The following is a 26057-nucleotide window of genomic DNA, read 5'->3' as shown; positions in this document are numbered from 1 at the left end:
TTTCTTCCTTAACTCCTATTTAAGTTTTTATTTTGTTTCAAGTTTTCCATATCCCCAATTCTGCTGATGGATTAATCTGCATTAGCCACCAGTTTGAAATTTTGGAATGTGTATATCTCAAAAGAAGAGGCCTAAACGTTCTTAATATTTTGTTTTGCATAATTGCAGTTGCATTATTTCTGGCCAAAGTTTGCTAGATTTAGAAAGAGGGATCAAGTTTAGAAGTAGCTGTAGTATATGTAGCTGAGATATATTTTTGGCAACTTTTTTGTATTTGTTTTTCCTACCATGTATTTTGTTGTAGGGATATGATTTTGGTTTCATAACAAATAAATCTTTTCAGTGTTGGGTAGGCATGGACGTAGCGGATGATAGAGCTATATAGGAAAACCAAAGTTGAAGCCAATCTCTATTTATCGTTTTCGTAGTACATTTGTTGATTTGTATCAGTAGCTTTCTGAAGTGTGAAATAATCATAGGCATTTGGTTAATGAATTGTATATTGTTGCTCTTCATTCACGGGATTTGCTCTCATATTAAGTTTGATGCTTCACTTAGCAAATTCCGTTTTCTTCGTCTGTGATACGTTCTTGCCAAATTATTCCTGATTGTATCCATTAATCTTCAGTCACATTTGACAAAAATAAATTGCTCTGATCTTCTAAAGTTACCAGGAATAATTAGTTTTTTTTTTAAGGACATGAAAGTTTAGGGGGACCAAGAGAGGCTAATGTGGCTGTTTATATTGTAATAAAGCATAGCAGAATCTTTAGTGTAATGAAGGCTAAAGGAGAGCGCAGAGAACTTCCTCTTTGGATCTGCAATATCATGTTACACACTCTACCACACCAGGGGTGGGTTTCAAAAATTGTTCGAACCACCTCCGTGGGCGTGGCCTCCTTTGTGGGAGTGGCTTGCTACCCATGTGACCGGATGGGAGTGGCTTACCACCCATGTGACCGGATGGGAGTGGCTTGCCGCCCATGTGACCGGATGGGAGTGGCTTGCCGCCCATGTGACCGGATGGGAGTGGCTTGCCGCCCATGTGACCGGATGGGAGTGGCTTGCCGCCCATGTGACCGGATGGGAGTGGCTTGCCGCCCATGTGACCGGATGGGAGTGTCCAAGACGATGTCACTGAATTCTTTCCCCCAACTACAATATGATTAAAATAAGTACAAAAACAATAAAAGAGCTACTTACAGATGGAAGATGCCTGTTTAGAGGTTTAGAGGTTTTATTTGCATTTGTAGGCCGCCCTTTTCCCTGAGGGGACTCAGGGCGGCTCACAGAAAACCAGGGAAGGGGGAAATACAACATTGAGACAACAACACATAATAAAATAATGAACAACATGCATACAACATTCGGGCGGGGTAGGAATCCTTATCCCCAGGCCTGACGGGCGAGCCAGTTCTTCAAGGCTGTGCGGAAGGCTTGGACGGTGGAGAGGGTACGAATCTCTACGGGGAGCTCGTTCCAAAGGGGGAACTGTTCTTGCCAGTCTTCAGAATCACGGACTCCAATGAATGGGCTGCACAAAGAAGAGACACAGAAAGCAAGACTTTAATTGCATGGACTGCATTGGGATGAAACCAGCACACAAAATAATAGAAAAGGAAAATTACTCTCCTTTTTTGCATCTTCTGCACCACCACCTCACCATCTTCCTCCAAAAACCTGCACAAAGGACAGACACAGAAAGAAACGCCTTAATTGCATGCACTGCATTGGGATGAAACCAGCACACAAAATAATAGAAAAGGAAAATTACTCTCCTTTTTTGCGTCTTCTGCACCACCACCTCACCATCTTCCTCCAAAAACCTGCACAAAGGACAGACACGGAAAGAAACGCCTTAATTGCTGGCACTTCACTATCTCAAGGAGGAAGACAACACAGAGCACACCACACCCAGCAATAAAGACAGGTACTTACAGGGGAAGCATCTCTGGCTTGCCGGTCTTCTGCACACCACCGTTTTACATCTAGGCTGATTGGCTTTGCTTGGCTCCAAATACCTGCACAAAGGAGAGACACAGAAAGAAACGCCTTAATTGCTGGCACTTCACTATCTCAAGGAGGAAGACAACACAGAGCACACCACACCCAGCAATAAAGACAGGTACTTACAGGGGAAGCATCTCTGGCTTGCCGGTCTTCTGCACACCACCGTTTTACATCTAGGCTGATTGGCTTTGCTTGGCTCCAAATACCTGCACAAAGGAGAGACACGGAAAGAAACGCCTTAATTGCTGGCACTTCACTATCTCAAGGAGGAAGACAACACAGAGCACACCACACCCAGCAATAAAGACAGGTACTTACAGGGGAAGCATCCCTGGCTTGCCGGTCTTCTGCACACCACCGTTTTACATCTAGGCTGATTGGCTTTGCTTGGCTCCAAATACCTGCACAAAGGACAGACACGGAAAGAAACGCCTTAATTGCTGGCACTTCACTATCTCAAGGAGGAAGACAACACAGAGCACACCACACCCAGCAATAAAGACAGGTACTTACAGGGGAAGCATCCCTGGCTTGCCGGTCTTCTGCACACCACCGTATTACATCTAGGCTGATTGGCTTTGCTTGGCTCCAAATACCTGCACAAAGGACAGACACGGAAAGAAACGCCTTAATTGCTGGCACTTCACTATCTCAAGGAGGAAGACAACACAGAGCACACCACACCCAGCAATAAAGACAGGTACTTACAGGGGAAGCATCCCTGGCTTGCCGGTCTTCTGCACACCACCGTTTTACATCTAGGCTGATTGGCTTTGCTTGGGTCCAAATACCTGCACAAAGGACAGACACAGAAAGAAACGCCTTAATTGCTGGCACTTCACTATCTCAAGGAGGAAGACAACACAGAGCACACCACACCCAGCAATAAAGACAGGTACTTACAGGGGAAGCATCCCTGGCTTGCCGGTCTTCTGCACACCACCGTTTTACATCTAGGCTGATTGGCTTTGCTTGGCTCCAAATACCTGCACAAAGGACAGACACGGAAAGAAACGCCTTAATTGCTGGCACTTCACTATCTCAAGGAGGAAGACAACACAGAGCACACCACACCCAGCAATAAAGACAGGTACTTACAGGGGAAGCATCCCTGGCTTGCCGGTCTTCTGCACACCACCGTTTTACATCTAGGCTGATTGGCTTTGCTTGGCTCCAAATACCTGCACAAAGGAGAGACACGGAAAGAAACGCCTTAATTGCTGGCACTTCACTATCTCAAGGAGGAAGACAACACAGAGCACACCACACCCAGCAATAAAGACAGGTACTTACAGGGGAAGCATCCCTGGCTTGCCGGTCTTCTGCACACCACCGTTTTACATCTAGGCTGATTGGCTTTGCTTGGCTCCAAATACCTGCACAAAGGAGAGACACGGAAAGAAACGCCTTAATTGCTGGCACTTCACTATCTCAAGGAGGAAGACAACACAGAGCACACCACACCCAGCAATAAAGACAGGTACTTACAGGGGAAGCATCCCTGGCTTGCCGGTCTTCTGCACACCACCGTATTACATCTAGGCTGATTGGCTTTGCTTGGCTCCAAATACCTGCACAAAGGACAGACACGGAAAGAAACGCCTTAATTGCTGGCACTTCACTATCTCAAGGAGGAAGACAACACAGAGCACACCACACCCAGCAATAAAGACAGGTACTTACAGGGGAAGCATCCCTGGCTTGCCGGTCTTCTGCACACCACCGTTTTACATCTAGGCTGATTGGCTTTGCTTGGCTCCAAATACCTGCACAAAGGACAGACACGGAAAGAAACGCCTTAATTGCTGGCACTTACACCTTACATAAGAATAACACAATGAAAGAGATACACTCAAGTACTTACTTGTCTTACTGCTTTTCTGGTTGTTGATATCTCCATATTGTTCTTAGGCTTCCCGATTCCTCTGTTGCAGCTTTCTTCTTCTTTACGCGTGGGTCATCAGCCGTGTGGTGGTGCGCTCTGAGCCAAACTTTCACAGTAGGAATTGGATCCCATCTCTCAACAGGTATGCCAACAACACTTATCACCATCTGGTTACTGATGTTTGGAATGCTTAGGCTTGTTCTTTGGTGTGAACATATGAGGTTCATTTTTGAGAACCCCCTTTCCGCCTCTGCTGAACTCACAGCAATTGTCCTGACAATGTCTCTAGCTCTTCCGACAGTGTCAGGAATTTTGTAGTTCTTTGGATTTTTCAGCACATTTTCCAAAAAATCCCTGTAGTCGTTCAAATCAATTTCATAATTAAAAACGTGGCGAAATTCAACCAATGCTTCCTCTCCATCAGCCCATGGAACGACTACATCTTTCATGTCCCAGCTATCTGGCTCCAAATAGGTGATAAAGTGTAACTTTTGTGCTGCTGGCAATAGGCTACCTGTTCTTAGATGGTCGCAATCCATCAGCCTTTTCTTTAAGTTGGTGATGATGCTTTCCAAAAGTTTTTCACGGGGAAGGGCAACAAACCGTTGATTTGGAGCTAAATTCATGTTTTGGTAGGCTTGTGTTTTTAACAATCTCTCAAGTTCATTCTCATATTCGCCCTTTCTCTGTAGTAGCACTTCAACACCATCGATTGCTCGCAACACTAGCTTTTCGGCCACGATGATGTTTGTTGCTCTCTCCTGTAGGGAATTTGACAGGGCAGCAATCTGACGTAGGATGTCAATCATCAGGGCCAAATCCTGCAAAAAATTTAAATTTTGAAAGCGGGAAGCCATGCCTGGGAACCTTTCGTTGCCTTGAAAAAACTGATATAGCGCTGGATAAGCACGCCACACAGCCATGGTTGCCCTTAAACTACAGGCAGCCCATCTTGGTCCCAAAACTCTGCCAATCTTCACTATTTCGATGCCCAATTGCTCAGAAATGTTGAATAGGTCCCTCTGGCTCTTGCAGGATTTGTGGAAGATGGTGTGCACTTTATCCAGGAAGATCTTGAAGTGGTTGACCTGCTTCACTTCTCTTATTGCATCATCCAGCACAAGTTGCAGGCGGTGGTTCAAGCAGTGCCAGATGATGATGCTAGGGAATTCTTGAGTTATTCTGGCGCTGACTCCAGATTTTCTTCCAAGCATAACGTTGGCGCCATCGGAGCAGAAAGCGATTAAGTTCTTCCGTAGATATTCGGTGGTGAATCCAACTTTGTGCAAGCTTTCCATTGCTGCGGAATATATGGTCTCCGCATCTTGTCTCTCTAATTCCAGAAGCTCAACGAAGATGGTTGCTGGGCATTCTGGATCCTCAACTCTAACAAAAACTATCAGCACTGCTGTCATTGAAAGTGTTGAGGCTTCATCAATTATTAGGCACACCTTTCGATTATTTGCAATAATCGTTGAAAACACGGTGGTCTTGATCTGTTTCGCAATGAAGTCCATAATTTTTACTGCAGTTCTTCGTGAATGCAAGCCAACTCCAACATCCACTCCAAGCGTATTCAGCAAATTTACTTGCGCTTCGATGTCTGAGAATGGATTACATCTCTGCGCCAGATCGTAAACGGTGGAAAATATTGTGCAGGTACTGGATAAATGTTTCTCAGTTGACTTATCCAGGGATTTGGTGAAAGCTTCCTGCTCCTGTTGCTTACTGGTCTCCACGCAAATAAGGTGTGCCTTTGACTGAAAATGTTCCCTTAATTTTTTTCTCAGCGATGCTTGTTGAACATCCTTGCTTTTCCCTGATGTTGACACCTGGAAATGTTTCCACTCTTTGGAAACATGAATACCTTTCTCCAACGCGAACATGGGTTTTGCACAGTATGCACAACCCAGCTTCTTGTTGGATACTTCCAGTCCATCAAACCTCTCCTTGAAGTTTGTGTATTGCTGCAAATTCCAGCAGTCAGGAAGTTGTAAAACTGCAGTGGAGTCGATGGAATGGCTGCTTTCTCCGACCTCAACTGGTGGTAGTGGTTGTGCTGGCGGTGCTGGTGCGGCTGGTGGTGCTGGTGCAGCTGGTGGTGCTGGTGCAGTTGGTGGTGCTGGTGCGGCTGGTGGTGATGGTGCAGCTAGTGGTGCTGGTGCAGCTGGTGCAGCTGGTGCGGCTGGCGGTGCTGGTGCAGCTAGTGGTGCTGGTGCAGCTGGTGCGGCTGGCGGTGCTGGTGCAGCTAGTGGTGCTGGTGCAGCTGGTGGTGCTGGTGCAGCTGGTGGTGCTGGCGGTGCTGGTGCAGCTGGCGGTGCTGGTGACTGCTTTGGATCAGCTGATTCATCAACTCTTGGCTTTTTGCAGAAGAAAGCGGTCAAACTCTGTTGCCTCTTCTTCATTGTGCTAAGTAGATCTAACTGCTGCCAAAGAAATAAAACAATATTGGACTCAATTGTGGTTGTAAGTTGAGGACTCTGTAGGTAACAAGAAGGGACCTCTGCTTTCAACCAACAATGTACAGCCTTTTCAGGAAGGATGAGAAACAGGAAAGATATAAACAAACAGGAAAGATATAGTCTTTCATCCAAGAAGATAGTTCAAGAATGAATGTCATATTCCCAGAGCAATACAGATTTCCTTTTTCTGAAATTTAGTTCTCAGTTCCAAAAGACAGGAATATATGAATGCATATGAAATTATGAATTAGTACTTAGGTCGGTCCAAGAAGCTATTCAGAAGTTAGTGGTTAGAAGAGCAATCGTAAAGGTAGATTACATGGGATGTGTTTGCACAACAGTGGAAAAACAGAGATATGTAAATGAATAAATATTACAATGTGCAGGAATAAATAAATTGACAATTAAAATCAAGAAGGCTTTGAATACTTTTTCACGTGGGATTGGTTTTAGCTATTGCCAACTAACGGAAACAGGAATTAGAAAGCCAAAAGTATGAAAGAAAAGACCAATTATGTAAAGAAAGGTCCCTAAAATGTATAAGGAAATATTACTAGATCACACACACACACACAAACTATGATGGAAAACACAAAAAAATAAGAACAACCCCCACCCCCAGACTGCGAATGAAACCAGGTTTTTTTTCCCTAAGCCTAAGGACAGGAAAGACAAAGCCACTGGAATAAAAACCATCAAGGCATTGCGGGCAATTTTAAAGGACAGGCATTCACAGAACCATCAACCACCTCAGAATTACCTAAACAATGAGGGTGAAACACACTAAATCTGATTTTCTAGGATACATACACTTAGCGACCATGTTTCACACTTAGCGACCATTTTCACACTTAGCGACCGTTGCAGCATTCTCATGGCCACGCGATCAAAATTTTGATGCTTGGCAACAGATTCGTATTTATGCTGGTTTCAGTGTCCTGGGGTCCTGTAATTGCCTTTTGTGACCTTTTGACAAAGTCAAATGGGGAAACCAGATTCACTTACTTATGTTAGTAACTTGTCAGCTGCAGTTATTCACTTAAGAACTGTGGCCAGAAAGGTGGTATAGTGACCAAAGTTACAATGGCATTGAAAACAGTGACTGATGACCATGTTTCACACTTAGCGACCATTTTCACACTTAGCGACCGTTGCAGCATTCTCATGGCCACGCGATCAAAATTTTGATGTTAGATCCCAAGGTTTCAGTAAAACTATTCAATCATAATTAGTTTCATGCATTAGGATTATTTCAAAGCACAAGCAATAATTCATATTTCATTTCAAACTATGCCAACACACAATAACATAAATGAAACCATTACTAATATTCCACACACAATAAGTTACAATAAAACTATTATAAAAAATTCAATGCACAATACATTTCAAAGTATTGAGTGAAGAATACTTTAAAAAGGTTTATTTTAATTTATTTTGGATAGAATCTTTTTTTAAATCGTCTAAGACGATTTAAAAAAATATTATATCCAAAATAAATTAAAGTAAACCATTTTAAAGTATTCTACACTCAATACTTATATGTAAAATTATAAAAAATTCTATGCATTAAATAAAATATTTTAAAATACATTAAAATAATAATTAAATAAAACCGGGCCACTTACCAGCAGCAGGCAGAATCAGCAGCACTCCGATGCGATGGATGGATCCTCGTCGCGATGGCAGGCAGCAGGAACAGGTAAGAAACCTGACTGGAGGGACAAGGCTAGGTAAAGTCACTTAGGTTGCCTGGCATGCTTAGCAAGCCAGGCGAGGGTAGAGGGGGGGTGGGGGGCTTGCTTCCCTAGCGAAAACTAGACGGTCGCAGCCACGGCCACGCGTAGTACGCGAGGCCGCGGCTTCTGCAGGGGAAGGCCCAGAGGACTTCCCTTTTGCAAGCGAGGCCGCGCCGGCGCCGGCGCCGGCGCCGCCCGCACCACACGGAGGCGGCCACGCGTAGTACGCGAGGCCGCGGCTTCTGCAGGGGAAGGCCCAGAGGACTTCCCTTTTGCAAGCGAGGCCGCGCCGGCGCCGGCGCCGCCCGCACCACACGGAGGCGGCCACGCGTAGTACGCGAGGCCGCGGCTTCTGCAGGGGAAGGCCCAGAGGACTTCCCTTTTGCAAGCGAGGCCGCGCCGGCGCCGGCGCCGCCCGCACCACACGGAGGCGGCCACGCGTAGTACGCGAGGCCGCGGCTTTCGCAAGGGAAGGCCTGGAGGACTTCCCTTTCGCAAGCGAGGCCGCGGCGGCGCCGGCGCCGCCCGCACCACACGGAGGCGGCCACGCGTAGTACGCGAGGCCGCGGCTTTCGCAAGGGAAGGCCTGGAGGACTTCCCTTTCCCAAGCGAGGCCGCCGCGACGCCGGCGCCGCCCGCACCACACGGAGGCAGCCACGCGGCCTACGCGAGGCCGCGGCTTTCGAAAGTGAGGCCGCCCCCCCCCCAACGACCAGAAGACGGCCACGCGTAGTACGCGACGCCGCGGCTTTCACGAGGGAAGGCCTGGAGGACTTCCCTCGCGAAAGCTAGGCGGCTACCGGCGCCCCCCCACCCGAAAGCGGCCACGTGGCCTACTCGAGGCCGCGGCTTTCGCAAGCGAGGCCGCCGCCGCCGCCGCCACCCGGAGGCGGCCACGCGGCCTACGCGACGCCGCGGCTTTCACGAGGGAAGGCCTGGAGGACTTCCCTCGCGAAAGCTAGGCGGCTACCGGCGGCCCCCCCACCCGAAAGCGGCCACGTGGCCTACTCGAGGCCGCGGCTTTCGCAAGCAAGGCCGCCGCCCCCACCACCCGGAGGCAGCCACGTGGCCTACGCGACGCCGCGGCTTTCACGAGGGAAGGCCTGGAGGCCTTCCCTGGCGAAACCTAGGCCGCTACCGCTGCCACCCCTATCCCCCCCAGCTTCCTACCGCCGCTGCCGTCGCCACCGCCCACCCGAAGTCCCGCCGCTAGCGTCCCGAGTCTTGCCGCCAGGGCTTGGTTGCTTACCTGTGGGGAAAGCAGCAAGCTCCTGGAAGGCGAAGGGAAGGCGTGAAGCGCGAAACGAGGCGTCTCGGCAACAAACAAAGTTAACAAACCCTTTGGAAAAGACTCTTTGAGAGAAAGATTCTTTTCAAAAGAGGAATGTTAGCCGTTGGCGCCACACTTTTAAACGAAGCCAGCCCGCTCACTGATTGGCTGGACTCCAGCCAAACAGTGAACGGCAGGCTGCGCTTAGTCCAGACGGGCGGGGGAGCGCGCGACAGGGCCCAGGACCGGTACCGGCGTTCCCGGAAGTTCCTTACTTCCGGGTTCACCGACGAACCGGATCGTGCGATCCGGTGCGAACCGGTAGGAACCCAGCCCTGTACCACACCCTCTGTTAAAATCTTGCAGTACTTGCTTTCATTCTTCCTGTTTTCTTCCTTAAGTGGCTTTGTATGAGAGATTGCCACATGGAAAGTATATTGACAGTGGTTGTGACATTAGCATTGCTACTTTATTCAGTTTTGAAGATAGTACTTAGCAATAGCACTTAGACTTATATACCGCTTCACAGTGTTGTACAGCCCTCTCTAAGCAGTTTACAGAGGCACCATATTGCCCCCAACAATCTGGCTCCTCATTTTACCCACCTGAGAAGGATGAAAGGCTGAGTCAACCTTGGGCCTAGTGAGATTCGAATTGCCGAACTGCTGGCAGCTGGCAGTCAACAGAAGTAACCTGCAGTACTGTACTCTAACCACTGCTCCACCACGGCTCCATAAAATAGCAGTCGAACAAAGTTAGTTTGTATTAGATGTGATTTCTCCTCCTCCCCCCTAAAAGGAATTTCAGGTGTTCTGTAGGTGTTTATTTTAACTGCATTTACTTTCCGTGTGATTATATTTTACAAAACAATAGAAAGGGCAGGAGGGAAAGTCTGAAAATTAGTAATGAGGTATGCAAAGTCAGTCTCAAGGTAGTGATTGTACACTTGAATGCATTAGTTAGAGAGGAGATGTTATCAGTATTACATTACAGTTTTCATTTAGGACAAAATGTGAATTAGTTGCAACCTCCCCAAAGCCCATTAATCTTCCGTCTGTCTCCTGTTCTGCTTTTATAATATTCTACCTGGTTAAAAGTTCTGAAGAACTTGAAAGCTTGCACTCTCTGAATTGGGTGGCTCTAATAAAAGTGTAACCCAATATTGTTTTTTTTTTAAAAAAAAAATCTATAGACCAGCATGTTCATATGTTGTAGTTCTGCTAAAAAGAAAGCATATGCAAATTTAAAATTCCATTAATAACATTAATTGTTTGATTATGATTTAATTACTTTATTTAAATTGTTGTTCTCATGTGTACCAATATCAAGAGTGTGATAACTGTGTCTGGGCCTGAACTCTTCTTATGTCCTGCATTAGCTTAATTTCATTTAGAATCACTTATCTAAAGGTTTTAATTGCACTCGTATATTAATAAGAAAGATTTACGTACTCTCAAATTCCTTCTTTGGTCATTTTCATATCTCCAGTATTTATGACTTAAGTCAAAATATTTCCCTGAAAAGGCTGCCACACTTCACTGCCAAAAAAATGACATTATGTACTTCGAATACAACTTGATTTATATTCAGAGCAATTTTTTAAACTTGTGATTGTCTGTACTTTAGAGAGGGGTCTTTAATGAATTACATACAAATTGTGTAATTTAAGAAGTTAATTTGGTTTTCTGGTTATGCAGGCCTCCGCACAGCTCTTGTAGAACGGGATGATTTCGGATCAGGGACTAGCAGCAGAAGTACTAAATTGATCCATGGTGGAGTGAGATATCTACAGAAGGCGATCATGAACTTGGATATTGAACAGGTAAAATTGCTTATGATGGCTGTTTGTAAAGCAAAACAACATGTTGCTTGATCTAATTAAATCGGTTCTCACACTTTTAATACACTATTTGTTTTGAATTGTTTTAAACTTTGGGAATATAGGCAGAAAACGCATATATAGAAGAAATGCATAAGTAATTAAAATTCAGAAATGTATGTTAGCATTTGGTCGAGCAATTGAAATGCAAAGTGTCCATTTTAATAAATTGACCCTTTCATAGCACTATATTTTATTTATTAAGTTTGAGTTCAAATTCTCACTAGGAGAAAAAAAAAATCCTAAAATTCGTTATGGTACAATTTATTTTTTTGTAAACAAGTTGAAAAGCTTCAATATGTTTTAAGACAATTATAATTTTTTTAAAAACTGCAGTAGCAGCACACCTTTATATTATCTGTAGAAGTGTTTGTATCCTTTTCAAGCAGCAAGTGCCATTATATAAATTTGTGTGATGGGGAAACTGCCAAAAAAATGTAGAAATGCTCCAATGTATGAAAGATTATCAAATCTGACAAGATCTCATCATTTGCACCTCTGTCTCAAAGGTTTCCTGATCTTGTGACAATGTTAAATGCCTTCCTTGAAAAATGAATAATTTGGGTTCTTAATGTCTGATTTATAGTGAATCTTAGTTTCCCTCTTCTCACTTATGCACCGAACAAGCTGTTTCATAGTGCATTTCTCCATATTAAGACTAAATTCTGCAGGCAGAACATTTTTGGTAGGAGTAATTATTTCCTTATCTTGATTCTTATTCATTCTATTCCATTATACCATATTTTAATCTTAACCACGTATGGAAGTTGGGACTTGACCAATTACTTCCCTTAATGCAATCATTATATTTCCAATTGATGGAATCTAAAATTTAATTTGCTTTTTTTTATAGCCGCAGTGTCTCAAATTCATTTGTAATTACCGGTAACTACTATGGCAAATCTTTTTCACACATGCTGTTTCCAACTTAGTTGGGCCTCCTCCCATAACTGTACATTGGATTTTTGTCCTTGCTTCAGGGTTCTCATTTTACATTCCTCAGATATCTTCTGATAGTTATTGGTCATGTAAATATCTCATATTTTACTCAAGAACAAATTTGATGTGTGTGTAATGCTGGGAAAATACTATATCCTTAAAAAGTGGATATAATTAAATACTAGTGTGAGGTGTAAAAATGCTGTGGTAATTGTAGTTTTTACTATTTCAGAAGTTTTGGACTCTGCAGTCTTGAGTTCCCGACTGATATTTTGAATGGGAATCAGTATTTATTTTAAGGTCAGACAGAACACTTTCTGGATGGGCAAACAACAAAATTTCCTAGAATTTGGTTGATTAGTTCCAAATATTCTGTTATTGATTAGACATGTCTTTATGTTATGAAGTTGAGCTATAAGAATATGAAATAAATACTGAATTGTTTATTTTTTGAAGCAATAATTGGTACATATTAATTTAGAAACTGCATAGACTGCTGTAATTCATCTCCATAGAGCTAGTACAAGTAGTCCTTGACTTACAACAGTTAGTTTAGTGGCAGTTTGAAGTTACAATGGCATTGAAAAAAGGGAGTTATGACCGTTTTTCACACTTGCAATTGTTGCAGCATCCCCATGGTCACATAATCAAAATTCAGATACTTGGCAAACTGACTCATATTTATCATGGTTGCTGTGTCCCGGGATCATGTGATCACCTTTTGCGACCTTCTGATAAGCCAAATCAGTGAAGCCAGTTCCACTTAACAGCTTTGTTATTAACAGCTGCAGTGATTAACTTAACAACTGTGGCAAGAAAGGTCGTAAAACTGGGTAAAATTCACTTAACAAATGTCTTAGCCCAGTGTTTCTCAACCTTGGCAACTTGAAGATGTCCGGACTTCAACTCCCAGAATTCCCCAGCCAGCGAATGCTGGCTGGGGAATTCTGGGAGTTGAAGTCCGGACATCTTTAAGTTGCCAAGGTTGAGAAACACTGTCTTAGCCACAGAAATGTTGGGTTCAATTGTGGTCATAAGTTGTGGACTACCTACCTGTATGTTATGGTGATTAAGATATTGAAGTGGCACAAGGGAGACACAAGTTCTTCTGTCGCAGCATCAGGAAAACAAAGCATATGTTAGATGTTAGCCTAGCTGTAGACAATGTGTCCTATTTATCCAAGTTTTCCTTTGAATCTACAACTTACAACCTCGTTATTGAAGTGGCACAAGAGAGACACAAGTTCTTGTTCCACTCTTAGCTGTGAAAACCTACTGAGTGACTTTGGCCTTTCTCTCTCACGCCTCAGCCTATTTCACACAGTTGATGTTGTGGTGGAAAATGGAGGAAGGAGAATGTGAACACGATATTGAGCTCCTGAAGAAACTTTGAGATATATTTTAACAGTTTTCTGCAATATTTTTTTTTCCCTGATCAAAGAATGACCTGTACAAGTTTTTCTAACAATCATAATTTCTAAAGTTTTTTTTAATACTTCAGGGAGTCTACAAAATAGCAACAGATGATTGTTTGACACTATCATTGACAATCAGTTCAATAAATTCTTTTTTTTTTTACTCTTACTTTTTTTTAGTATAGAATGGTGAAAGAAGCTCTCCATGAACGTGCCAACCTGCTTGAAATTGCACCTCATTTATCTGCTCCTCTACCTATAATGCTTCCAGTTTACAAGTAAGTTATTCAAAATATATCCTATTTGATTTGCTTGGCAGTTTAATCTTACATTTTAATCTGTGTCACTGTATAGGAATTGTAGTGTTTTTTTCCTATGGGTTATTCTTCTATTTTGTTTTGTTTTGCTTTTGCTAGTGCCAAACCATTTTTTTTTCTTCACAAGAACAAAATATTGCCATTATTTTGGAGAAGTGTAATGTGAAATCTTTTGAACCATTGATTCTAGTTGTTTTAATTTGGTATGGCAAATGCACAAAGAATCCTGTTGGCATTTTACTGACAGATTGATTACAGTGGCAGAAACCTTTGATGTGGCTATACCATAACTGTGCTTGAATTAAATCTTGATTAGCCATCTCAGAACTGCAACTTACGTGTGTATGTGCATCAGTGTTTTATGTGCATTTATTTATTTATAATGATATCTACTTTCTAAGCGGACCCGTGTCTGCATCTCTGTGATATAAAAAGGGAGAAAATGAGATGCAAATGTATGCATGTTGTTAATTTTCCTGACTTCTCAAGTGCCTTGAGAAAGAAAAATACATAAGTAGCTTTTTTACTCTGTTTAGACAGACCAATACTTTGCCTTAAATTAGTCAATGAGCTGTGAAAAGAGAGTATCCAATTAATGTTCTTGAATAATAATAATTTATTAAACTTGAATTATGCCTGATTCTCAATTAATCTGGAAAATCAAAGAATTTATAATAAAACCAATAAAAATGTAAATAAATGCACAAAGATATGCTGTTTAGGACTTGCAGAAGGATGCATCTGAGGGGATGTTACAGGAAGAGAATATTTAAATGTTTTGTAACTTATCTATTTGAATTTTGATCTTTGGAGTGGTAGTGGGGGACGGATGTTAGCCTGAGATGATGCCAGGGTCTCTAAATTACTTTTTTAAGTGAGTGACGTTTTGGGACTTAGTTTCACACATCCCACCACAATGACTCACAAAGAATACACTGAGCAGGGGAAACATCAAGGATTGGAAAGAGAAGTCATCAAACCTAAATAAACATATTGCGCTCAGATAATGTGATGTTATTATCCAAGAAAAATATGGTGATGCTACAGCATTCCCAGAACATGTCTTCCAAGTATAATTCTGGCACATTGTACTTTCCATATCTTATGGTAAAAGTATACAAGCTTGCTTTGATCCCCATCAGTTCAGACGCTTTACAAGAAAGGGAATTTTGAAGCATCATCTGAGTCATTTAAATAAGACTTCTTGTTATGTAAGAAGCTTCAAATGCCTGTCGGCTGCTTATTTATGTACTGTTGTTAGAAACTTGTTAACTAAACATTAGAAACATTAGTATGCAAATCATCAGTCATTGCTTTCTTTTGCCCAAGCATGCACAATTTCTGTTGCCTTAAGAGCTGCAGCTGGCTTTATGTTATCCAACACTTTATTCCAAAAATTGGCAAGGCCAGGCCCAATATGGAAGTGGGAGTTCAGCAGCTTTAAGGGTTGAAAGGTATTTTAAGTACCTGTGAAATTTAAGGCATTTAAAGGAATTCCATACCTGAAGAACGTTAAAGACTAGCCCGTGGGATGTAATAATTGTTTAAATGCACCTTGTCAAAGTAAAATGGAGAGTGACTGTTTTTCTCAGTCTGTGACTCAACTGTCCAGTGAAGTTGGTTTAATCAACTATGTTTTGAAGAGGATGACACAGAGAAAGTTAGCCTCGGGTTCCTACTAATTCCAAATTCACATAAATAGAATTGGGTTTTATTTTGTTTTTTTGATAAAACACCTGATGGACTTCATAGCTTGTTAAACAAGCTTCCTGAATAATGTAAATGGAATTATATGCTACAGGTTATTGTCCTGGTATTTGTATTTTCCCCCTCTTCCTAGTAGAATAGTGACTATATTTCCCCTGCAATAATCTTGAATAGGTCCTTGCTGATCAATTCTGGCTGACTGTAACAACCAAGAATAACATTCATTAGCCAGCTTGAAGTTGAACATATTTTCAAAACTGCTACTCATGTTTACTTTTAAGACCCATTGATGTCAGTAGATGTGTCTCCAAATCAGTTAGTTTGCAATCTCAAATATTGTTTAACGTTTTCATGTTCTAGTACAAAGGCCTATCTGTGGGGGTGGGCAGGGGGGTAGTGAAAACAGTAAAGATGATTATTTTAATATCCTGACCATAGGATTAGACACATGGTCCAGCCAGGTAATTGTAGAGTTTTAAGCTGCTGTGTAATTCATATGGCACTAAATATCATTTTGGTGGAAAGAAATGGTTTATATTTAAAGATTTTTTTCATTGAGCACTGATCATTCTTTGTGTGCTAGGATAGTTGCCCCCAATCATTAATATATTTTAAAATAAGAACATTATAAAACAATATGAGCTGCAGTGAATCCATGTTAAGCCTATGAATCTGTTTGCTCATTTCTCTGGCTGGATTTGTGTAAAAGGATAGGATAGGCTAAAATGGATTTGAATAGCTTTTGACTCAGTACTGTAGGAACCCAAGCATTATCTTAGTATGTTACATAAACCCGGACACCATGTTAAGGCAGTTAATTTAGATAGTATGGGAATTGTTTTTTGTTAAAATGAGATTAGAAGATGTGTTATCTGAATGGTCCTTCTTCCCCACTCCCAGTATTTGATGCTTGGATCCAGCTGTACAGTAAAGCTTCATAGCCAACTGGACACTGGGACACCTTGGTCCCAGTGTCCAGTTCTTTTTACTGAATTGATTGCATGCTAACTGATTTGGAGCCTATTTTATAAATTACAGTTTCAGCCCTTGCAAATAAAATGTATCTATATTTGGGTGTGTTTGTATATCCTCTGCTTTTCTTCCCAGAAACTTAGGATCACTTCAATAAATAACAAAATGAATTTTAAAAACACCTATCAAATTGAATAAAATAGTAATTGGAATAATGATATCTCTCTTCTTCTTGGGTGGCCTCTTAGTTGAAACATTGGCTTGCACAATTCCCTTGTGATCTTTCGAACAGCTTTCCCACGCATATCCAGATCTATTCTGATTTTTCTAAATTCTGTTTTAATTTTCAGATTTGTTTTAAAAGAATGTCCATTGCAAAAAAAAAATGGATTTGTTTCACATGCTTACGTATTTATTTGTCTTTTTTTTTTAGGTGGTGGCAACTGCCTTATTACTGGGTGGGAATTAAGATGTATGACCTTGTAGCAGGAACCCAATGTCTGAAAAGCAGCTACGTGCTTAGCAAATCCAAAGCTTTGGAACTCTTTCCTATGTTACGAAAGGACAGACTTGTGGGCGCCATAGTCTACTATGATGGTATGTCCTCCCCTTTCTTGCCAGTGTAAAAAGCAGAAGCTTTGATCCTAGTGGTGAATCTGAGTCCATTCTATCACTGTAGCTATATTGCAGAGGTAGTATATGGCCCTTAGGTTCATACATTTCTCCCTTTGTATATCTTTGCACACACACCCCTTGCAAGAGTTTTTAAGTACCAACTGCTTTTTTCACCTGCTGCACTGTTTTGCTAATCAGTTAGAAAAAGTTGCCCTAACTTTCATTAAGCCTTGGTAGTGCAGTGGTTAGAATGCAGTATTGCAGGCTAACTCTGCCCATAGCCAGGCGTTTGATCCTGACTGGCTCAAGGTTGACTCAGTCTTCCATTCTTCCAAGGTGGGTAAAATGAGGACCTAGATTGTTGGGGGCAATAGGCTGACTCTGCAAACTGCTTACAAGGATATACTGTATTTTTCGGAGTATAAGACGCACCAAGGTTTTGAAGAAGCAAATTTAAAAAAAAGGTAGGTAGATAGAGGGATAGAGAGGGAGAGAAAGAAAGAGAAATACAGTAGGTGGGGGAGAGAGTAGTTAGGTAGGTAGATAAAGGGATAGAGAGAGAGAAATACAGTAGGTAGGTAGGGAGAGAGAGTGTAGGTAGGTAGAGGGATAGAGAGAGAGAAATAGAGAGAAATACAGTAGATAGGGAGGGAGGGAGAGAGTAGGTAGGTACCTAGGTAGATAGAGGGGGGGGAGAGAGAAATACAGTAGATAGGTAGGTAGGTAGGTAGAGGGAGAGAGTAGGTAGGTAGGTATATGTTTTCAGGTGTATTTATCCATGTGCTAGAGAAGGAAATTGCTAATAATCTGCAGCACCTAAGACTTTGTTTCTGCTGGTACAGCACTTGATCAGTGTAATTCCCATCAATCCATTAAAGAGCTTTCCAAAAGGGAAAAAAAAAAGTTTTTGCACTCTGCAAACCTCCCAAAAACAACCCCTTTTTCGCGAAAATGGGCCTGTTTTTTTCAAAGGCATGAATTGCCTTGGGGGGCTTGCAGAGTGTTCCTGAGGGGGGTGGCCCCCCCCAAAACAAGCAAAAAATGGCCAGTTTTTCACAAAAACAGGCCTGTTTTTTGTCAAAAAAATTGCATGCATAGCCTTACGTAGGCTTATAGGGTGCTGCTGGGGGGCTCATTTCTGCCGTCCCCAGCCCCAGGAGCTCTCTGAAAGCCTCCATGAGGGTATGCACAGACATTTTGTTAAAGCGGCGGGGCTTCAGGAGGCAAAAAATGCTGTATTCGATGTATAAGACGCACCCAGATTTTCAGCCTCTTTTTTGAGGAAAAATATATTCCGAAAAGTATGGTAAGTACTAGATTAGTCTTGTCCCTTTTTGCTTTCGGTGCCTATTTGCACCTATTTGTGTGAAAATTCCTGAGAACATGCCAGAACTAGTTCTGGGAAGAGGTTCATGTCTTAGAGTCGGGTAGATTTGTTCTTTCCTCATGTATATTGTCTTCTAAATTGACTTGTCTGTGGCTGGTGGATGAATGAGGCGTTATCATACATGGGAGCGTGCCAAATAACTTACTTTGTAAAATCTGTGTTTAGTTCCATTATTCAGTGAGGTTTCCAGATGTCTCTTTTAGTCTGCCAGTAGAATGCTCCACCTACTGGTGGTTTTTGATACTCAAAAAACCATTTCATTCTTCCCTTGGATTTTCCCAAATGAACGTTGATGTTTCATTTGCTTCTGTGTGCACGTTGCTATTTCATTAAAATGTGTTGCTGCATACAGAATTATCTTTACTTTTTTTTATATCAGATAATTCTCCAATTTCTACCTTTGAAAAACTTTTTGCAGGCAAGAATAGATACATATGGATGAATACATGAGTTGGAATATGAAATATACTAGTAGAGTTACTCCATTTACTTTTTTGTGAAGGGGAGAAGGAGAAAATTAAATTTATAGTTTGTGCAAATTTACGTTGGGGATGATGGGGAAGCACCTCAGACCAAAAGGACTAAAAAGGACCATTAACCACTTTAAAGCAGGATGACGACTATGGAAATGCTTGATGTTCTTTGAAAAATTGATCAGTGTAGTGAATCCACAAACCTATGATTATAGCATGATTAATATTTGTATATATCAGAAAAAGCTAGCTCAAAAGCTTTATAACCATAATACAATAATATTGATGAGATCTGAATATTCTGTTGAATATGTACTTGCTATGTATCATTGTTTTCTAGGACCACAGTTTTGTGAGTAATTGTAAGTTTATTTCTTTGTCCAATAAGTCTTGAGACGGAGTGGTTGAAGAGAGTAGTTTTTGTGCTAAACTAGATTATATGTTCCAAAACATCCCTTCTACAGTTTGAGGCATAAAATAAAATGTTATATGCACAAAAACATGGAGGTGAGCCTGCATATATTTTCATAAAGCATCGGAGAAGTCAGCCTACCGAACCGTACTTTCTCTGAAAATTACTAGAAGCCAAGAGACTCGGTTCTGAGATAGTGGAATACAACTAGTTACACAGCAGGATGCCCATTTAGTGACATTTTTATTGCTCTCTGCCTAAAGGCCAGCTTTAACTGTGATTTTATTTTTGTCCTTATGTTAGAGGTATTCAGTTTTCTATAAGATGATTTATAGGTTTACTTTTTCTGTTGAGATAAAGATGTCTTAACATGCAGTTTTTAAAAAATGTTTTTTTCTACCTATCCTCCAGCCATAGCCAATAAACCAGATTTGTACTTTTAGAATGTCTTTCATGAACGAATAGACATGCAAGTAGGAAACCTGAGCTTCAGTATCCAGCCATATTCCTTTTTCTACTCTCTTGTACTTCTCTGCCATTCGTTTTGAAGAAGCATTAGAATGGTGTGTGCTAATTATGGGATCCACATGAATTGGTTTTGCAGCGAAAAAGCTATGTACAAGGATTTTATTGCGGACAAAAGAAAATAGAATTTAAATTTGTCCTTTTTTATTTCTTTATTTTACTTAAAATTGTATTCCTACAAAATTAAAACAATCTTTAAACTCAAAAGAAAGGCTTTTAAAAATTAGAAAAGAGACAGAGCCAAACAAATAAAAAATAAAAATGAATACAGAAAAGAAAAAAAGCCTTATATTTTATACTTATCAATAGTTATGAGTACGCTACTGTAGACTGTTCTTCTACATACTAATTTACTTGAATTGAGTGATTCTAAATATAATTTCTAAACTGTGAATTGAACTTCTGGTAGATTGCAGTGGGATTCAGTGAGCATTAGAACATACTACGTCATAAAATAGTCTGTAGCAGCTTTACCATCATCCAATCCTGAAGCCATATCTAAAGCTTGCCTTCAGTTGTCTTTTCACATAGATACCGTCTGTTGTGCTTTACCCACTTTCTGCTAGTGAAGCAGTCAGGTGAGCCCCTTCGAGCAGGGGTGGGCAATTAATTTCCCCAAGAGACTACATGAGAAACTGGGACTGTTATGGAGGGCAGATGTGTAGGAATGCCCATATGCCCATAAGTAAGTTGAAAAAAGAAAATCAGTCACCTTCAAAATAAAAGCAGTCACTTTCAAAATAAAAGCAGTCCATTTAGGCCAGACAGAGACAGCCAAACGGCCAAATGTGGCTTGGGAGTCATAAACACCCAGGTCTACCCTGGAAAGTGGGAAGAACTGTACTTTTTAAAAAAAATAATGCTAAATCTGCATCCAAAAGAAATATTTCAGGGAGGACTAGCCACCTAGTAAATCATATTGCCTCTCCCAGTTCTATCCCAAGAAAAAGGACTAGTGGATGCTCTCCTAATGCTCTCCTAATAACTGATGAATTTGTATAAGTGAAGGAAAGCTGAGAGGAGATATTCAAACTTTATCTTTAACATGTTCTGGATAATTGACAATGTGCCTTTAGCAGGATAAGAATTGCTGGTGGAGCCATCACATTTTAAGCCAGTGTTCTTTCTGCTGGCTCAAGGACTAATACACTGAATTTTAATTCACTGGTGAAGAAGTACCATTAATGTGTTTTTCACTTTGTGCTCTGCCTTGCATCTTGTTTCTCAAGGAAAATGTATGAAGTCTGACATCTGAAATATTCTGGTATTGTTCTTTTTAGGCTTTTCCTAAGGATCCTCAAGTTCATTATAATGAACAACCAAAATCCTATTTGAAGATTCATTTTTAATCAAATAGTTAAAGGCTCAGTACTGATACATTTAACTGATTTACAAGCAGAGAGGGCTAGAGAAGAACAAAAAAAAATTAAAGATTTGGTGTTCTATTTCTTAAACTTCAGAGCTTCAGAAAAGTTTTCTGAGCCTGCTTAAAGAGAGAAGTATAGTCAAGACATGCTTTCTTTGTAAAGTAATATAGCCACCAATATTGGGGAAAGAAACGTAACTCACTCCAAAGGTCCCGAGTTCAGTCCTTGGCATTTCCAGCAGAAAGAATCTTAGCTAGTAGTCCCATTTTTTTTAATTACATTCCCGTTTTCAAAAAGCTCTGTGCTACGTCCAGTAACAGGGTAAATAGAAGTGATCCTGGATTCATGAAGTGGAAAATATATATTAGTCTAGCACAGCTGAATATGGCAGGCAATTGAACAAAGCCGAATCAGGCAGGCAGTTTATTGTTGCAAAAATGCTTCTTGCCCCATTTCACTTCCTTTCCCAGTCACTCCTGGAGGCCAACTATTAGTATAATTCTTGTAGGATATTCTATTTGATGCCATATTCTTAATTTCTGCTTAATGGCACATACCATTCATCGCATAAGTCACATCCAGTGCAAGCCTTCTATCAGTTCTGACAAACTGAAAATGCTCAAGCTTAAAATATAGGACCACCTGCTATGTAGATCCACTAACAAAAATGTGCCCCTATCTTTTTTTTTTTTTTTTTTAGAAAAGTAACATAAAATCTTCCCCAGAAAGCAAAAGACAAAACAGAACTTCACATTTCAATAAACTCGTCTTTAGATAACCTTCCATCTCTAAGTTACCCATTGATTGGATCCTGGGAAATCTTGTTTTTCAATTAGCTTTAAGTTCATTGCAACATGGCCTTTGGAAGAAAAAGAGTCTTGTTCACTCTGGTTGATAAATCCAATTGGGATTTGGAAGAGATGGAAAGTTACGGTAGTTTTCTTGGATCTTTAAGTGGTAATGAACTGCATCTTTACATCAGAATTAGGAATTATGTGGTTCAAAACATCTCCATTCTTTTTGGGAGGGAAAGGTGTGGGATTCTCAGGGCCATTAAATTACAATACAAGGTAACTTTTCCAAGTATCTTTTAATGGTTGTGGAAATCATTGAGGAAAAAACTTCCAGTGATTTTGACTAAAAGGTACTCAGTAAATGGATGAGACACAGTTCTTCCTTCCGCAGGAAAGCTCTGCAGTTTTAGAATGGTTTAAGGGCAAATAGGTAAAGCCTTGTGGGTCGACAAGACCACCATCTTTTATGTAAATTTGCACATATAATATAAATCTTACCGACAGAAGATGGTTTTGGCCCAGTGCTACATAGTTTCTGAACTCTGTGCATGAAGATGGTGCTTTCAATTCGTATATAATTACTCCTGTATACTCTTTTGATTGCTTTGAAGAAGCTAGACCTGGTCCCTTGGCAGCACCCAGCTGGTTGCAAACAGTAATGCTGATGTACAACTGTATATACAACATATAGATAGATTCACCCATAGTTTCAATTGGAAAAATGCGACCATCCTAGACCAAGCCAAGTCCAAAAACATCAGGGAATTTCTAGAAGCACTCTGATAAACCAGCCATCAATAGACACATGGACAATAACATCTGTAGACTATGCAAAAGGGACTGTCATCCAGTCCAAAAAGTAATAAAAAAATCCAAGCACCTCTCCACCAGCAATCAGCACTCAGATCATCATAGATTTACTCCAAGGTTAACATCAGATCAACAATCAAGTAAACAAAACCCCAATCAAGAAACTGCCAAAGAAGCCAACAGCAAACAGCTTAACCAAGAATTTCTAAGACCGCCCTCACCAACACTTGACAGGGCAAGCACCAGAATATAAACTGAGAGCAAACCACACTCCTTACTAGCACTGATGATGTTACCTAGTTTTGTTAATGAAATGTCTGTAAGAAAACAAGCAAGCTCAGAGAGCATCAAGGACCCCCCCCCCCTCATTTCAACCCTAAGCTACAAATATTCTCCTTTATTGGTACTATGTCTGTACCTTTGCACTGATACAACCAAATTCATAAATGTACGTATTCTATTTCTCTCCCCCCGCACTCTGCTTCAAAATAAGGGTAAAAAGGTTCTTATAAAACTAGGCTTAGAATTTCATTCCTTCATTTCTTCTAATTTCATAGCAATTTGTCCAAGCAGTGATATATCAGAGCATTCATTTTCTGCAACATATTGTTGCTCCAAGCTTTCTTAATTCCACTTTAAGTTTATACAGGCAAAAAAAGGGGACATTATAAACGTTGGCTATACCAGCCAGTGCAAATCACAAACTTTACCAGGGGCTATTCGTGCTCTGTCGCAGCATCAGGAAAACAAAGCATATGTTGGATGTTAGCCTAGCTGTACACAATGTGTCCTATTTATTCAAGGTTTCCTTTGAAGCTACAACTTACAACTTTGTTTCTTAAGGGTACATGTCAGCTTCATTTAGCCTTTGTTAGCATTTGGATACTCTTGAATAGCAAAAAAAAAAAGGCAACATTTTGGGGGAGAAATGCGGCTGCTATCTGAGCAATGATCTGTCATTTTCCCTTATGCATCTGAAGAAAAATTAAAAAAAGGGGCACAATGTAAAAGCTAGACTAAGATTTCTTGTAACCAACTTTTTCTTTATTAAAACTGGGGAAGCCTATAGGAAGCCCTATAGGACCCCGCATACTTTTTCCTTAGTGATTCCTTTTTAAAAAAACCAGAGGTCCCCAATCCCTGGGTCATGGCCCACTACTGGGCCACGAGTTATTCAAAACCGGGCCACCCGAAGCAGCACACGAACGTGCATGCACATACCCTCCTTGTGTGGGCAGCAAGCGAATGCATGCATATGTGCTCCATTTATGTGAACAGCAGGCAAATGGAGCTGCGTGCACACATGCACTTGCCCACTGCTCACGCTGAACCATCATCCACACTTCCGCCCCTCCCCCCCCGTCCACAAAGCAAGAATGATTGTGGAACTCTGTTTAAAGTAAGCATTGTCAAAGAGCATTTGGTGGTTTAAATGTAGACAGAAGACTTTCTCTCCAGTCTGATCTTTTTTGAGGGAGACAAGGGGGAGTTGAACATTGGCTTAAAATTCAGGCTCATTTTTCTTGACGTTAAATGTGGTAAACTTTTTACATGTAGTAAATGTAGTGAAGTTTTAAAGGTTTTCCTTGAAGTGTAGGTACGTTTAAAGATTGATAGATTTTTTTCTCCATTATGTCTTAAATAAAATCTCCTTCAATTCAAGTCTGAATTCTGGTTCCCAGAGATGTCCATATAGGGATTGATATTGTTTTGCAAGATAATTAAAGTGGTTTAGCCTACTTTTTCTGTTTCTTTCTACTTTCCATTTTAATTTGTAGCCCTAGAGTTTCTGGTAGTTTTCTGTCCAATTATTAACCCTGATGCCTTTTTGTGTGATCAGCCATGATTGGTTGAATGCACACATTTGTTTGTTTATTTTTCAAATGTACACCAAAGGACTTCATAACCCTTGTAGGATCACATCAAAGAGATTGCTATGTAAACAGAAGTATTATCTGATTTGAAATTTCTTAGCGGTCCTATCAAACAGACATTCATAAATTGTACGGCAGAGAAGTTATCTCAAAGAGGTCCTGCCTCCTGCATTTGTTAATTAAGTAAAGATTTAAAAAATCCAGTAGAGATAACACAGGTTTAGGGATACTTGTAAGTACTTTGCATTGACAGTATTTAGAATTGGAGAGAGCCAATTAAGGTCTCTGGAAATATAAAGTGACTTTGTTTCAAAAAGGAGGTTTTTTTCCTACTGTAAACTTTATGAGATTTTAATGTATGTAGAGGAAGGGTGAAGCATAAAGAAATCAATGAGAAAAATGTAGAACATTCATTAAGCTGTCAACAGTTGGATAGGAACCTAATTTCTCTAAGACTCCTATGGCTCCTTTTTCAGTGTGTGCTGAATTATGAGAAATTATAGGTTTATAATTCATTTTTGACTAATTTATAATTTTGAGAGACTTGAGGTGTTTGATTGAGGTCCAGCCCAGTTTTAAATTTAGGCAGTTGTAAAACTTCATACACTTATTTAAAACGTTTTTCTCGTTTTGAAATAAAAACAATGTCGCAAGCTGCTATTGTAAAGGTTTCTCACAGGTGAAACCCAGCATGTACATCACAATAGAATTATGACAACCTCTTATATCAGTAGAAATCCATGGGGGGCCAGGAGCAAAGTGAGGAAACTATTAAGGGTAGTTAAAGGCAGGTCCTGAAACTCGAAATTATTTCTGAATCATTCCTGTAAACCGAAAAATCTCCATACAAAACTTGCAGTCACTTGCAGTTAAAAAAGATTATGATTTGGTGCTGCATTCCAGAGCAATGGCACCTTGTTAATTAAATGAATTTTAATCCTGCAATCTCATGTGAATAGAAGGAAATGTCCTGATGAATCATCGATAAAAGAGAATATTTGTAGCTCAGGGTTGAACGGTGGGGTCCTTGGTGCTCTCAGAGCTTGGTGCTTTTCTTGCAGACATTTCCTTACCAAACTGTTAGCACTGATGATGTTACCTAGTTTGGTAATGAAATGTTTCCAAGAAAACCACCTAGCTCATAGAGCAGCAAGGACCCCACCATTCTGATGAATTGCAAGTGATTTTATTTATTGAGCAGAGAC

The 26057-nt window shown here is 40.8% G+C and overlaps 1 protein-coding gene and 1 pseudogene across 2 annotated transcripts in view; one reads left to right on the top strand and one right to left on the bottom strand.

Moving 5' to 3' along the window:
- GPD2 (glycerol-3-phosphate dehydrogenase 2) overlaps window positions 1-26057 on the top strand; it is a 101369-nt gene that overhangs the window by 33330 nt on the left and 41982 nt on the right. For both annotated transcript variants that reach the window (XM_087710370.1, XM_087710362.1), the window contains exons 4-6: window positions 11064-11188; window positions 13780-13877; window positions 17029-17192. In XM_087710370.1, the coding sequence (XP_087566496.1) occupies window positions 11064-11188; window positions 13780-13877; window positions 17029-17192 (387 nt within the window). The remainder of the gene's footprint in view (window positions 1-11063; window positions 11189-13779; window positions 13878-17028; window positions 17193-26057) is intronic.
- On the bottom strand, window positions 3511-5930 carry LOC148049369 (E3 SUMO-protein ligase KIAA1586 pseudogene; annotated as a pseudogene).

The sequence above is a fragment of the Thamnophis sirtalis genome, unplaced genomic scaffold (genome assembly GCF_051295495.1).
Source record: "Thamnophis sirtalis isolate CommonGarterSnake01/CBP01778 unplaced genomic scaffold, rThaSir2_p1.2 scaffold_1, whole genome shotgun sequence".
NCBI classification, from domain to species: Eukaryota; Metazoa; Chordata; class Lepidosauria; order Squamata; family Natricidae; genus Thamnophis; species Thamnophis sirtalis.
This window is presented reverse-complemented; position numbering and strand designations above follow the sequence as displayed.